The sequence below is a fragment of the Lonchura striata genome, chromosome 35 (assembly GCF_050655825.1).
Source record: "Lonchura striata isolate lonStrDom1 chromosome 35, ASM5065582v1, whole genome shotgun sequence".
Lineage (NCBI taxonomy): Eukaryota > Metazoa > Chordata > Aves > Passeriformes > Estrildidae > Lonchura > Lonchura striata.
In genome coordinates this window covers 8,903,771-8,919,163 of record NC_140737.1, presented here as the reverse complement: position 1 = coordinate 8,919,163, position 15,393 = coordinate 8,903,771, and the positions used below count along the sequence as shown (strand labels likewise).

Sequence of the window (15,393 nt, the reverse complement as noted above, 5' to 3'; positions counted from 1 at the left end):
CTGTGTCCTGGTCAGGATTAAAGGTACTTGAGATGATAGTTCATGTTCAGACTCAGGTGCTTCTTGTTTCTCATCAGTGTTTCAACCTCACAATTGTGAATTCTGCAATATTTCATTAGCAAGTCACAAAATGACCAAATATCTCTTGTTAAGAGGTCTTTTAAAATTATCCAACCAAGGAATGACACCTAAATTGTTTTCCATTTTTACCCAATAATTGATCCCTCGAAGCCAGCAATGCAGAATTTTCTGTCCAATCACAAATTATCACCCAAACCCATGAAGAAGGTAAGAAGAAGATAAATAAGAAGACCCTGTCTCCACCCTAAAACCTCCATCTTGCTTCATATTTATTACTATGTTCCAAAACCACAAACTCTTTAAGTTTTCCACCCTGTGGTACTTTACACCTCTAACCAACTATGCACCTGTAACCCCAGTGCTATTAATCAATTTTGGAAGCCTTCTCCACAGCCTCAGGTCAATGCAGTGTTCTCTTGCAAGTCTGTGCCTTTCAGCACAGCAAGTTTAACATTCTCAGCATCCAGGGTTCCAACACTCATGGAATCAGGGACACTCTTGTGACACTAAAGGCCTCACAGAGCCATTGTGACACCACAAGGCCTCATTGAACCGAGGGGCCATTGTGACGCTATGGAGTGTTGGCAGGCCAAGGGGCAGCTGTCACACTGAGTGGCACCATGGAACCAAGGAGCTACAGGGCCCCATGGAACTAAGGATTCATGGAACAGTGTGGGACCCCACAGAACCAAAGGTCCATTGTGACATTGTGGGGCCCATTGGACTCCTGGAGGCCATTCTGACACTTTGAGGCTATGATGAATCAAGGAGCTCTGCAGGGCCCCATGGAGCCAAGGAGATCCTTCTGACACTGTGAGTGCCCATAGAACCAAGGGTCCATTGTGATCCTGTGGCACCAAGGAGACCCCTGTGACCCTGCAAGGCCTCATGGAAGCAAGGGACCATTGTGACACTATGGAACCCCATGGAAACAAGAGGCCAGCGTGACACATCTGGGCCTCATGGAACCAAGGGTCCAATATGACACCACCAGTGTGACACTGCAGGGCCCCATGGAAACAAGGGGCCAGTGTGACCCTGTGGCACCAAGGAGACATTTAACTCTCTCATGGAGACATTTAAAAGGAATGACAATAATCTGTGTCCTCTGATTTGGATGTACTGGAGCAATACTATCAAGAGTTTCTCAGGAGCTCTAAACAACAAACCAGCTTTTACTGGGAAATTTAGAAAATCAGAGAAACTTTGGCAAACGTTTTAATATAGCATTCAATCAACAACAACAACAACAACAACAACAAAACTTCTCAAAGCATTAACTTGGCCCATTCAACTTCACAAACTCTAAGCCTGTTCAATTTTAAGTTAATCGATATTTGCAAGAGTACCAAAATAGAAGAAGTAGATACAGAAAGAGAGAAAAATAAGATAGAGAGAGAGAAGCACACACTCATCTACCAACTCCTGGATTCCAGCAGTGTTCAGATGGAAATTCCAAGAGGAGGTAGGGTGAAGACATGTGCTTGCCTTGTGGTCAGCCTTAAATACCCCTTGGTCTTCCTGGGCCCTTCCCCCAGGTGGGACTTGGGGTCATTTGGTCACTCAGGAGCTGGGCTGGGGCTCCAGAGGTGGCTGTGCAGCATTGCCTGTGCTGTTCCAGGGACTGGCAGACACTGCTGGGCTGGGATAGAGGCTCTGGGAGGATTGGGGTTCCAGGGCAGGGCAAGGGTGGACCTGCCCTTTCCTCCCTCACACATGAAATTTTTCCAGCCAACAATCACCTCCAGTCTGTCACAATCTGCACTTGGAGGTGAAATTCCAATTCTGGCCATGACCACCTGCAGGAGAGGGACAGTTTTTTTCCATAGGAAGGAAAGCATAGAGCCCTAGTGCATAGGAAGTCAGGTGAGAGCCTCATTAGGCCAAGGCCAGCCAGACTTGGCAGGAATGGCAGATTTTGTCTGGGGGCAGTCTCTGGATATAGGGAATTTTGGAGACAGAATCCAAATTTTGCCCATGGGCACCTGGAGAAGCAGCACAGTTCTTCCCCATAGGAGGGAAAGCATGGAGCCTTCCCTAGTCTTTTGTGGACAGGTAAGCAGTGACCCTTAAGAAATGACTGCCAGCCTGATTTTTCCTGGCAATATGTCCATGGGAACAATCCCTGGATATAAGGAAATAGAGATAAAATCTGAATTCTGGCCATGGACACCTGGAGGAGAAGGAGAGTTCTTTTCCATAGGAAAGAAAGCCCCGAGCCCCAGTGCTTCAATAGCAGATGAGAAGAGACCCTGCAGGTGCCAAGCTGTCAGGCAGCCCCTGGAGGCCAAACCAGCCAGACCTGTTCCATGTTCCCTTGGTTCCTTGGGGCCCCACAGTGTCCCAGTGGTCTCCCTGGTTCCCCAGGCCCCACAGTGTCACGGGACTCCTCTGTTCCATGAGGCCACAATGTCACAATGGACCTTTGGACTCTGGGGGTTTGCAGTGTCACAATGGTCTCCTTTGGCTCCACAGGGTCACAATGGAACACTGATGACACGAGGCCCTGCAGTGTCACAATGGACCTTTGGTTCCCTGCAGCCCTGCAGTGCCACAAAGGCCTCTTGGTTTCACGAGGCCCCACAGTGTCACAATGGTCCTCTTGGTTCTGTGGGGACCCCCAGGGTCACAATGGTCTCACTGGTGCCATGAGGCATCACAGTGTCACAATGCTTTCCTTATTCCATGGGGGCTCATAGTGTCCCAATGGTTTCCATGATCCCATGAGTCCCCTCAGTGTCACAATGGAATCCTTGGTTCCATGGTGCCCCACAGAGGCACAATGGCCCCTTGGTTCCATGAGGTTGTGCAGTCTCTTAATGGTGTATCCATGATTCCATGAGTCCTTGTAATGTCACAATGGACCTTTGGCTCCCTGGGGTCTCGCCATATCACAATGGTCCCTTGGTCCCATGACACCCCAAAGAGTCATAATGGTCTCCATGGTTCCCTGAGGCCCTGTGGTGTCACAATGGTCCCTCGGTCCCACAGGCCCCACATTTGTGGGGGGAGGGGGGGGGGTCATGACCCCAAACTTTGGGGACTGGGAGGATTGATCCTAAAATTTGGGGTTTAGGGGGGTTTGACACCTCGGGGTTTGGGAGTTTTTGATCCCAAACTTTGGGAACTGGGGGAGCTTGACACCCCAGGGTTTGGGATCTTGTTTTTTTTTTCCCAAGATTTGGGAATCAGGGGGTTTCATCCCCAAATGTTTGGGTCAGGGTGGTTGGCAAACCAGGTGTTTCAACCCCCAGGATTTGGGGTTTGGGGGTTTAGACCCAAAAATTTGGAAACTTGGGGGGTTGACCAACTGATTTTGGGGGATTTAACCTCAAAGTGGGGGAGATCAGGGGGATTTGACACCCCAGGGTTTGGGATTGGGGGGGATTGATCCCAAAGTTTGGGAATTGAGGGGTTTGACCCCAAACTTTGACGAGGAGGAGGGTTGGACAACCCAGATATTTCAAACCCCAGGAGTCGGGTCTTGGGGGTTTTAACCCCAAACTTTGGGGGCTGGGGGTGTTTGACACATCAGGATTTGGGATTTGGGGTATTTGACCCCAGACTTTGGGAATTGGGGGTGTTGGACACCCCAAATATTTCGGGTCAAGAGGATTTAACACCATCTTTTGGGAACTGGGGAGTGTTTGACACCCCAGGATCTGGGATTTGGGGGGTTTGGGGCAGGGGGGAGGTTGACATCCCAGAGTTTGGGTTTGGGGCTGTTTGACCTCCCCCCTCCCAGTGTTGGGATTTGGGGTGTTTGACCCCAGTGTTTGACCCCCCGGGTTTGGGGTCGGGGTTGGGATAGGAGCCATTCCCTGGAAACAGCGGTGGGATTGGGATCGAGAACAGGAACGGGAATGGGATCAGGATCGGGAACTGGCCCGGGAACGGGAACAGAAATGGTAATGGGATTGGGATCGGGAACAGGATCAGGGAACGGGATTGGGATCGGGAAGGGGAGAGACCCTGACTCAATAATGGAGCCCACCCCCAGGGAGCGATCCTGCCCCAGTCCCGGAATGGACCCAGCCCCTCAATCCCGGACCCCTCCCCAATCCCAGCCCCTCCGCAGCCGCTGACCGGACCCTCCCTCAATCCCAGCCCGCCCCAATCCGGATCGGAGCCATTCCCGGACCGGACCCTTCAATCCCTTCTTGGGGCGGCTCCTGCCGCTTCCAGCCCATTTTTGGGACTTCCAAGCGGCTCCGGGGACCCTCCCCATTTTGGGGGTGTTGGGGTGGCCCCAAGGCCGCCCCGGGGGCCGAGGGGGGATGGAAACCCCCAAACCCGGGGGGCTCCTGGGGGTCCCCAGTTCCTCCCGGCCCCGCCCCGAAGCAGATCCTGGCCAATCAGAGCGCGCGGCGTTGATGACGATTCAGTTCCCAGGCAGGAACTCGGCGCTGGTCCCGCCTGGCGATTTTCAGCCAATCAGCGCCCGGGACGGCTCTGACTCATCAGTTGCCAGGCAGAGCCCAGCGCCTCTCGCAGCACCGGCCAATCTAAACATACACTCGAACACACCTTATAAAACAATTCATACTACAAATATACTAAACACGAAACCAAACACCACTGTAATGTCTCATACAATTTAACCAAACAATTAAACTTTAATAGCACCCTTAAACACTCTAAAAAAATTTAAATAGTTTTAAGAAATATAATTGCAGATGGGTGGTTTTATATGGATATTGGTTTTTGGATTGTTTGGGTTAGATTATTTTTAAAAAAGGATTTTTATAGGAATTTAAACAGCTGAGAAGGAGCCACTCTGCAAACAGAATTGACTGAAAATGAATGGGACAAACATCATTAACTCTGAAAGTTTTATTCACTATCAGATACATCCCAGCCACCCAGCCCCACACAATCCCAATCTCTCCACTCCAAACTGGGATCACAATTCTCCCAATCTCCTCCCAACCCCATCCCACCCGGTCAGCTGTGGAATCGAGTGAGCTTTGTGGGATTGAGGTTTCTTTGAGGGGGAACAAGCAATTTGAGGTGGGATTGTGCCTTTATAGTTTAAAATCCAGTTATTTTCAGTGGGGTTGAGTGTTTTTGTGGTGACAAATTCATCCCTCTTGGCTTTTGAAATGCAAAGAGATGGAGAACACTGCCCAAAATCATCCCAGAACCCACAAATCCTCCAGAAGTTGAGTTCATGGTGTCCAGGGTGAGTGCAGCTGCCGGCGGCAGGAACAAATGAGATGTTTCTTGGTTTCACAAAACTCCAAAATCCATTTCTTATCACCAAAAGACAGGGAAAAGGCAGAGCCATGGGATTTGTATAGGGTATCCCAGGGGTGGAGTTTGGGTTTGGGTCAAGGGAGGAATTATTGGCAACACAAGAAGGGTGAGATCAAACTCCTGCCTCTCAGCAACAGGGGCACTCCACACAGAATGCGTCCCCAAATCCTAAATTCCCCCTAAAACTCCTGTGAAATGGTGACACTTCAGATATTTTTGATCAGTTTCTTTAATTTAACCCTGTTTTGGCTGTGTTTGAAGAATACAGATGAATCAGAGGAAAATTAGGGCCAAACCAAAAGGATAACCAGTCAGGTGTGTTCCCAACATTGATCACAGGGAATGTGGGTCACCAGACCTGTGCCCAATGTGGGTCCTGCAGTGGGGGAGGGAACTGGAGCAAAGCACGAAGCTCTTCCTGCAGTTGGGGTACTCGCAGGGCTTCCCTTACTGGTGCCTCTGTTGGTGCCGGGTAAAGAATGAGCGGTCTGAGAAGCTCTTCCCACACCAGGGACACTCGTAGGGCCTCTCCCCGGTGTGGATGTGCCGGTGGGTGACAAGGTTGGAGTTGTGCTTGAATCCTTTCCCGCAGTCGGGGCAGCAAAAGGGCCTCTCATTTGTATAAGCTCGATAGTGCAAGAGGAGATAGGAGCGAGTCTGAAACCCCTTCCCACACTTGGAACACTCGTAGGGTCGCTCCCCAGTGTGGATCTTCTGGTGGACAATCAGGGCACCACACTGCCTGAAGCTCTTCCCACACTCCCTACACTCATAGGGCCTTTCCCCAGTGTGGATCCTCTTGTGGCTGCTCAGGTGGGAGATCCGCCTGAAGCTCTTCCCACATTCCCCACACTCGTAGGGCCTCTCCCCAGTGTGAATCCTCTTGTGCTGGATCATGTTGGAATTTGACAAAAAGCTCTTTCCACATTCCTCACACTCATAGGGCTTCTCCCCAGTGTGGATCCTCTGGTGCTGGATCAGGTTGGAGTTTGACCTGAAGCTCTTCCCACACTCTGAGCACTTATGGGGCTTCTCCTCATCATGAAGCTGCTCAGGGACCACCAGCCCTGAGCTCTGGCTGAAGCTCTGTCCACCTTCCTGGACCAGAGCGCATCTTTCCTCCTCAGATCCCCTCGATCTGCATTTGCAGCCCCTCCTCGTGCAGCTCCCATTGGGTTCCTGCACCATGGAGCCACTCAAAACAGCGTCTTCCACAAGGTTCTGCCATGGGGATTTGTCCTCTCTGCTCTCCACCCTTAGCACCTCATCTGCGGGAGGAAGGACAAGGAGAGGATGGGATTTGCCTCCGTGCCACAGAGAAGGACAAGGAGATCCCCCCAGTGCGTCCCCGGCAGGAGGGCACCGGCAGCGGGGCTGTCCTGCAGCCGGGGGCCAGGCTGGGCTGGGAGATGGAGCAGGAGAGAGGGGGAAAGGGGCACTGACTTCCTCCTCACCTGCCTCGGTGTCCCAGGGCATCTTCCTTTTCCTTGCAACCTTCTCCTCCATCTGGCGAATGTTTGGGTACGGGAAATCCTGTTTTGGGAGGAAAACAAGGGATGAGCACAGTGAGTTTTGTACTGTTTCAAAGCAAAACAGGGAGAGAGTCTAAGCCAGAATCACAATTGAGTAAGAAAATTAAGATCAAGGTAATGATAGAGAAACACTGCCTTAACCTGACAGAGTCAGGATATAACCGGACACCCCGTTGCACAGGGTGGTGGTAGCAGTCTGATGAAATGGTGGCTGCAGTCCGGCTGGAGTGATGAACGTGATTCTGTCAAAGTGGTGATACTGTAGAAGGGTCTGGTCTTCCTCTGAAGGTCCAGTGGTGCTTATGGAGCTCTTGTCCTCTGGGAATCCAGTAGGCAAGGTGGTCGTGGTGTTGCAAATGGTGAGATTATATCCAGGCAGGAATTCTTGGTTCCTCCCCTGGGCGGAGCATCCCACAATGGGATGATGTAATTTTATCAGTGCTGCAGTGACACTCAATGGCCCATTAACAGAAGATGGCCCCTGGAGGGCGTTATCAGGGCTGAGCCATGGAAGAGATAAAGAACACTGCCCCACCTGTTGATAACAGTTTATGGAGATGGTGACTGAAAACACTTGTGGTTACATCTGACATTGTAACCTGAAACAGTGAGGCAATCCCTGCTCGGGGTGGGGGGTGAACACCACCCCCCTTACCCAAACTGGCTCAGGTGTAAAACCCCCACCCTGGGAAGGCCACGCACACAGGGGACAATGTCACACTTGCCCTGCCCCAGGGGAGATTTCTGTCTTGTTACTCCCTTGCTCCCTCCTCTTTTTCTTTCCATCTCTCTCTACCTCACATTTACTGTTCGATAAAATCCACTTTGGATTTGGTCTTGTGAGCACCTTAATTGGGGCAGAGGCATCTCTCTAACAATTTTATTATCCAGATTGCAACATTATTTTGCACAGTGAGTTCAGGGCACTGTTGGCTGACCCCAAGTGGTTTTGACAACAGCCTGGTTCTATCCTCTGAGGAGTTTGTGGCTCTTTCTGGAGGAACTCTTGGAAACTTGGATGCAGTTTCCTCTGAGTGACTTTTGGGAGAACTTATGAGGAAAATGGCTCTTGTGGGTGGCCAGTGTAAAGAAAAATATTTTGTTTTCCTTCTTTGAAAAGTCTGTTAAAATCACTGGAGGAAAGGGACCAAATGATACCAGCAAGACTGACAAGGATCATTCACCTCAAAGTGAGGAACACAAGGCTACTTAAATCCTACAAGAAGCCCAGCTCAAGTAGCTAAATTCCCAAATAACTCCTGAATTCACGGGCTTTGGGGGAAGAAGCATTATTTTCTTGGTCCCTGTCACCTTTGTGATAGCTACACAGACCTCTCCTTTCCTTTAATAATCTGTATTGGGACAAATTTCCATGTGGTTTTTTTATTTTTTTTTTTTTGAACCTGCCAGCATCTGAGCTGGAGCTGTGTTGGAACTGATGAAATTTGGAATTGCCAGAGAATTGCTTCTGTTGTTGGTTTATTGATGTTTGGGATTTATTTGTGTTTCCATCAGAAATGACTTGTGGGAAGAGCAAATCTTCCTCAAGGCATTTTATGGAGGGTTAAATTTGATTTCTGCTGAGTTTGTTTTGTCCAGTGTCCAGGGGATGCTCAAGGGGTCTCTGGTTTTGGTTTGGCCCTAATTTACTTCTGATTTGTCTTTATCAATTAAAAACACCTGAAAAATGACTAAAAAGAGTATTGACCAGAGATGTCAGAAGTCCCACCATTTTAGAGGTATTTGAGGTGGAATTTATTGTTTGGGAACATATTCTGGAGGATTTGTGGCTTCTTGGGGGATATCTGGTAGTATTCTCCATATCTTTGCACTCCAAAAGCCAAGGTGGATTGGTCTGTCACCTCAAAGTGACTCAATCCTACCTCAAAATGGCTGGTTCCCACCTCAGTCCCATGCCAAAATTACTCAGTTCCTCAGCCTCCAGGATGAGATGGGGTTGGAAGGTGATTGGGAGAAGTGAGATCCAAATTTGAGGTTGTGGGATCAGGATTGTGTGGGGCTGGACGGGTGTGATTTATTTTGATAATAAGTAAAATTATCAGAATTATTGATTTCTGTCCCATTCATTTTCTGTCAGTTCTGATTTGCTTTTCAGAGTGCTGCCTTCTCAGCTGATTTTGTTTGTGTCCTCCCTTCCCAGACTGAAAAGCAAGATGTGTTCTATTTGCCATCTGTATGGCAGTTGTCCTGTGTTAAGTGGGCAGTTTTTCCTTATCTCTTCCACAATCAATCCTCCCTCAGGGGAGACATCTGCTGATAATGGGCTATTGAATGTCACTGCATGGCTGATAAGAACTATAACATCCCATTGTGAGATGTTCCACCCAGAGGGAGGAGCCAAGCATTCCTACCTGCATCTAGTCTTGAGATTCTGGCCCACCAACACAGCTTTTCTGGGCTGGATTTTCCCAGAGGAACAGCTGCCTCTTCCTCTTCAGAGGAAGACACCCTTTCCTATAGGATCACTTCTCCAACAGAACCACACCTGACACTCCTTGAGGACTGCAGCTACAATTCCAATTGGACTGTGGCCAACACCCTGTCCAACAGGGTGTCAGGTTGTATTCTGGGTCTCACAGTGTTGTTTTGGTTCACTATATTGTTTATATTTTAATTTTCTTCCCTAATAAAAAGCTGTTATTCCTGCTCCCATATTTTCACCTGAGAGCCCCCCTTAATTTCAAATTTATACCAATTCAGAAAGAGTCTACATTTTTCCATTTCAGGGGAGGCTCCTGCCTTCCTTAGCAGACACCTGTCATTCCAAACCAAAACACCTCCTTTCTCTCCTGCCTTCCTTTGCCTGCTCTCTTTCTCTCTCTGTGTCTCCCTTAAACCAGGGCAGCTCCCACCAAAGACCCTGCCCTGATTGAATTCCCAGTGCAGGAGCTACAACAACCATGGGTGAAGTTATGAAGGCTGGCAGTGAAATGTCACTCTAAGATCTTGCTCCTCTTGGCTTTTGGCTCTTCCATAAGAGCTTTGCCTTCAAGGGCAGGAACATCTTTTCCTGGCTGGGAACTGGAATTCCAGCCCTGGGAGTGTGTGCCATGGATCCCAGAGGGTCATTCCCGAGGCTCCCAGGGTGCTGCTCCTGCCGTGCCTCCCAAGGAGCTGTGCAGGACAGGGGACAAGGTGCAGCAGCTGTGCTGGTTCTGCAGTGCCACAACAGCCCCTGATTCCAGGAGTTTCCGCACTGCCAACAGCAGTTCCTGGGTTCCATGATGCTCTGCTGTGTCCCCATGGATATTTGGTGTCATGAAGTTCTTCAGTGTCACAATGGCCACCTCGCTCCATGAGCTTCCACAGTGTCCAAATGGCCTCCTTGGATGGGCAGTGTCACCATGGACCATTGGCTCCATGCAGCCCTGCTGGGTCACCATGGACTCCTCGGTTCCATGAGGTTCTGGGGGTGTCTCCATGGTCTCCTTGGATCCACAGTGTCACAATGGACCACTGGATCCACGTGGCCCTGCTGTGTCACCACGGCCCCTTGGTTCCGTGGGTCCCCAGGGTCACAATTGACTCCTTGCTTCCTCATCCCATGGGAGAGAACTGTCCTTCTCCTCCAGGGGCCTATAGCCAAAACTAGGATTCCTTCTCTAAATTTCCTTATATGCAAAGATTGTTCCCCAGTGAAATCTGCCAAGAGAAACAGGTCTGGCTGCCTTGGCCACCCAGGGGCCACCTCTCACCTGCCTTTCAGACACTGCATCCATGTGCTTTTCTTGCTTAAAAACCTTCCATCTCTATCAGGCACCCATGGCCAAAATTTGGGATCTGCCTCCCAAATTCCCTATATACAAGAATAGCTCCTAGATAAATGATGCCAGGAATCACAAGTCTGGCTGGCCTTGGCTTCCTGAGTTATGGCACTCATCTGCCTCTGTAACACTGGGGCTCTTTGCTTTACTTCCTAATGAAAATAACTCTTCTTCCTGTTCAGGCACCCATGGCTAAAACTGGGATTCCACCTCCAAAACTCTGTACATCCAAGGATTGCACCCAAGTGCCAGCTGCCAGGATGGACAGGTCTGGCTGCCTTTGGCCTCTTGGGGGCATCTTCTCATCTGCTTTTAAAACACTGGAGCTCAGTGCTTTCCTTCTAATGGAAAAGAACCTTCTTTCTTCTCAAGGTGTCCATGGTCAAAACTGAGATTCTTCATCCCAAATTCCATATATCCAAGGATTACTCCATTACAAGAGTTGCCATGGGAAACAGGTCTGGCTGGCTTAGCCTCAGAGGAGCCACTCTCCTCTCCTCTCCTCTCCTCTCCTCTCCTCTCCTCTCCTCTCCTCTCCTCTCCTCTCCTCTCCTCTCCTCTCCTCTCCTCTCCTCTCCTCTCCTCTCCTCTCCTCTCCTCTCCTCTCCTCTCCTCTCCTCTCCTCTCCTCTCCTCTCCTCTCCTCTCCTCTCCTCTCCTCTCCTCTCCTCTCCTCTCCTCTCCTCTCCTCTCCTCTCCTCTCCTCTCCTCTCCTCTCCTCTCCTCTCCTCTCCTCTCCTCTCCTCTCCTCTCCTCTCCTCTCCTCTCCTCTCCTCTCCTCTCCTCTCCTCTCCTCTCCTCTCCTCTCCTCTCCTCTCCTCTCCTCTCCTCTCCTCTCCTCTCCTCTCCTCTCCTCTCCTCTCCTCTCCTCTCCTCTCCTCTCCTCTCCTCTCCTCTCCTCTCCTCTCCTCTCCTCTCCTCTCCTCTCCTCTCCTCTCCTCTCCTCTCCTCTCCTCTCCTCTCCTCTCCTCTCCTCTCCTCTCCTCTCCTCTCCTCTCCTCTCCTCTCCTCTCCTCTCCTCTCCTCTCCTCTCCTCTCCTCTCCTCTCCTCTCCTCTCCTCTCCTCTCCTCTCCTCTCCTCTCCTCTCCTCTCCTCTCCTCTCCTCTCCTCTCCTCTCCTCTCCTCTCCTCTCCTCTCCTCTCCTCTCCTCTCCTCTCCTCTCCTCTCCTCTCCTCTCCTCTCCTCTCCTCTCCTCTCCTCTCCTCTCCTCTCCTCTCCTCTCCTCTCCTCTCCTCTCCTCTCCTCTCCTCTCCTCTCCTCTCCTCTCCTCTCCTCTCCTCTCCTCTCCTCTCCTCTCCTCTCCTCTCCTCTCCTCTCCTCTCCTCTCCTCTCCTCTCCCTCAGCCCCTTCCCTCCCCTCTCCCATAGAAACACTTGGCCTCTGTGCTTTCCTTCTTATAGAAAAATCTATCCCTATGTACACAGAAATAGCAGAAATTTGGGTTCCCAAATTCCCTATATCCAAGGGCTGCTTACAGAAAAAAGCTACCAGGACAGAGAAGTCTGGCTGGCCTTGGGCTCTGATGGCCGCCTTTCATCTGTCCTTGAAACACCAGTATTACATGCTTTTCTTCCTATGCAGAGAATTGTCCTTCTACTCTGGGTGTCCATGCCTGAAATTGGGATTCCACCTCTAAAATTCTGTCTATCCAAGAGTTTCTCCCAGCCAAAATCTGCCAGTACCATCAAGTCTGGCTGGCCTTGGCCTCTGGTGGCTGCCCCTGCCACACTGGGGCTCAGATCTTTCCTTCCCATGGAGATCACTGTGACACTGTGGGCACCTCATGGAACCAAGGGGATCATTGTGGCACCACTGGAGCCCATGGAAACAAGGGGCCATGGTGACACTGTGGGGCTTCATGGACCCAGAGACCATTATGACTCTGTGGGGTCTGATGGAACCATGGAGACCATTCCGACCCTTCAGGGCCTGGTGTCACCAAGGGGGCATTGTGACACCTCAGAGCCTCCTGGAAGCAAGGGACCATTGGGACACTGTGGGGCCCCATGGAAGGGAGGGAACATGGACCAGGTCTGGCTGGCTTGGCCTGCCAGGGGCCACCTGACAGGTCTGGCTGATCTTGGGATGTCAAGGGCTGCCTGTCATCAGCTCCTGGAGCACTGGGGCTCTGTGCTTTCCTTGCTATGGAAAAGAACCGTTCATCTTTTAAGATGCCCATTGCCAAAATTGGTATCCTCCCTAAATTTTTTCTATATACAAGGGTATCACCCAGAAAAAAGTGCCAGCTCTGGCTGGCATCTCAAGGTAACCTCTCATCTGCCCAGGAAACACTGGGGCTCTGTTCCTTCCTTCCTGTGGAAAAGAACCTGGCCTTCATGTCTAGGGACCATGGCCAAAATTAGAATTTGACCTCCCAAATTCCATATATCCAAGGATTGCTCTCAGACAAAAGTAGCCAGGACAGACAGGTCAGGCTGGCCCTGTCCTCAGGTGATTTTCTTAGACTCTGAGCTGAATGTTTTCATTTGAAAACACCTTGGAGAGGGCCCAGAGATCTCCCAAGGAGGGGTTCTGAAGCCTCGGGCACATGACCACTACATATGGACAAATGAGCTCTGTGCTCTGTGCTGCTGTGGTGGTTTTGCATCACAGAAGTGATGTCCTGAGAGAAGCTGCTAGCAGTTTCCTCTCTGTCTGACAAAAAACAGTCAGTAATTAGCTCTGAGAGCTGACAGTCTGTTAAAGCACTAAGGAAGCTGCAGAGCCTCTGTGCAGACACAAGTTAGAGATGAGAAAGCCTGGCTGGGTCTCTCCCAGAGCCCATCTGGGCTTACGGAACCATCTGCAGCCCCGGGAGATATTGACTCTGCCAGTGCTGCCATCCTCCCTCCAGTGAGAGAAAAGGACACAGGGCAGGCACACAGAGGAGCAACATGGACACACCGAGGGCAGGGAAGAGGAAGTTGAGTCCCAGATGGGAGGGATGAGGAGATTCCTTGATCTTGGGGCTGGAATCCTCTGGTAAAGCTGTGGAGAAGGATGTCATTAGATACATCAGACTCTTTTTTTCCCTATAAGGCATTGAAAAGTATGGGGAGATGATTTGTTTCAGCAGACACCTCCATGGTAAAGTAAGCAAATGTTGCAGTAGCTGTGATCCCATGAGAAGCTTGAACATTGAAAGAGAGAAGAGTGATGAGACCCTGTGCCCTGAGGGAGAGAAGAAGACCTCTGTTCCCAGAGATGAATGTGATTTCAGAAAGAGATGAAGAGATCCTTTGTTCTTAAACAGCTCATCTTGAAACTAATACTCCATAAGCTGGCATGGCCCATAAGCACATCTGTGGAAAAGGCTGTGCAAAATGGGAGGGACTTCTCAATTGCAGATTTTTTCAGGCAGCTGCTATTCATGGAAATGAAAAGCCATGAAATAACTGTATTCTTGTGGAGAAGTCTCCATAACATTAACAAGAGGAACTTCTCTCCGTAAATGAACTGAAGAATGACTATTCTAGAGGTAGAAAAGTGACTGAAAAATAGGTTTTGTCTCTTTACATTGTTAGTAAGAAAGAAGAGTTTGTAGGGAGAGGGGATGTGTTCTGAAAGTTTTGTTCTGATCCTTATTACTCTTGCTTTTAGTTACTGTTAATAAATTTTTCTTTATACTTGTAAAGTTTGAGGCCACTGTGCCTTTCTCCTAATCCTACCTCACAGCACGAAATTAGTAAGTATATTCTAGTGAGTGCACTGGTAATTAGCCAACACAGAACCTACCACACTAATTGATGCATTTGCTGAGAAATCTCAAATTGGTGAACCAAAATCACTACAGAAAATTTCCTGATGAACTGCCCCATACAAGAGGAAATTCAAAGCTAAGTCATGGTTTGTCAGGACTTGCTTGATTCTAATGAGCCCCGTGGTGCATTTGGAGCTGAGCCCTGGAACCTCAGGGCCTGAGAGAAGATTGCACAAGCCTTTGCAGGAGTCAGAGCCAGAAAAAGCATCCAAAGTGTCTCAAAACATTAATGGGACCCACTGAGGTCCATCCCCAATACAGGCTCCTCATGGACTCCTTGGAGGAGAGAACTGGAGGCCAGGATGGCACAAAAACCTCTCAGAGACTCAAAATGGCACAAAGAACTCTCAAGGTGGAAAGGAAAATCCAAAGTACCTTACAAAAGTTAAGAATCTCAAAGTATTAATGAGCCCCACTGAGTGTCAGTACAAAGCTCTCAAGGGACTCTTATAACAGATAATTTGGGCCATGATTGCACAAACCTGTCACAGAGTCTGTAGCAAAAGGGAAACACCAAGTACCTCTAAAGAACTGAAGTACCTTGAAGCATTAATGAGCCCCACTGAGTGTTGTTTCTGACAAAGCCTCTCCAGGGACTAATTTATGCAGAATATTGGAGGCCAGGATTGCAGAAACCTCTCAGAGACTCCAAAGCAAAAGCAAAAGCCAAAGTCCTTTGAAAAACCTGCAGTCCCTGGGAGCATGAAGGAGCCCCCAGGGCCATTCCTGACCAAGGCTCCCCAGGGACTCCTTCCAGCAGATCCTTGAGGCCACTGGGATGTGGGCTAGGGGGGGATGCTGAGGGCAGGAGCAGGGGCTGACAGTGCCCAGCCTGGCTGGGGCTGTGCCAGGAGGCCCCAGGGCCTCAGGACAAGGTGTCTCCTCACAGCCCTTGGTGGCACAGACCCTGCTGTGCCCCAGGGCACCAAGACTTGGCTTCTCTTTGTCCCCACCTGGCATCAGTGCCTCCAGTTCTCTG

General features: G+C 50.0%; 1 protein-coding gene across 1 annotated transcript in view; it reads right to left on the bottom strand.

The window, feature by feature from the left end:
- The window catches only part of LOC144246964 (uncharacterized), a 712,254-nt gene that overhangs the window by 62,957 nt on the left and 633,904 nt on the right, over nucleotides 1-15,393 (bottom strand). Inside the window, exon 7 of the mRNA XM_085565238.1 lies at nucleotides 6,002-6,372. Coding sequence (XP_085421364.1) covers nucleotides 6,002-6,372 — 371 coding nt within the window. The remainder of the gene's footprint in view (nucleotides 1-6,001; nucleotides 6,373-15,393) is intronic.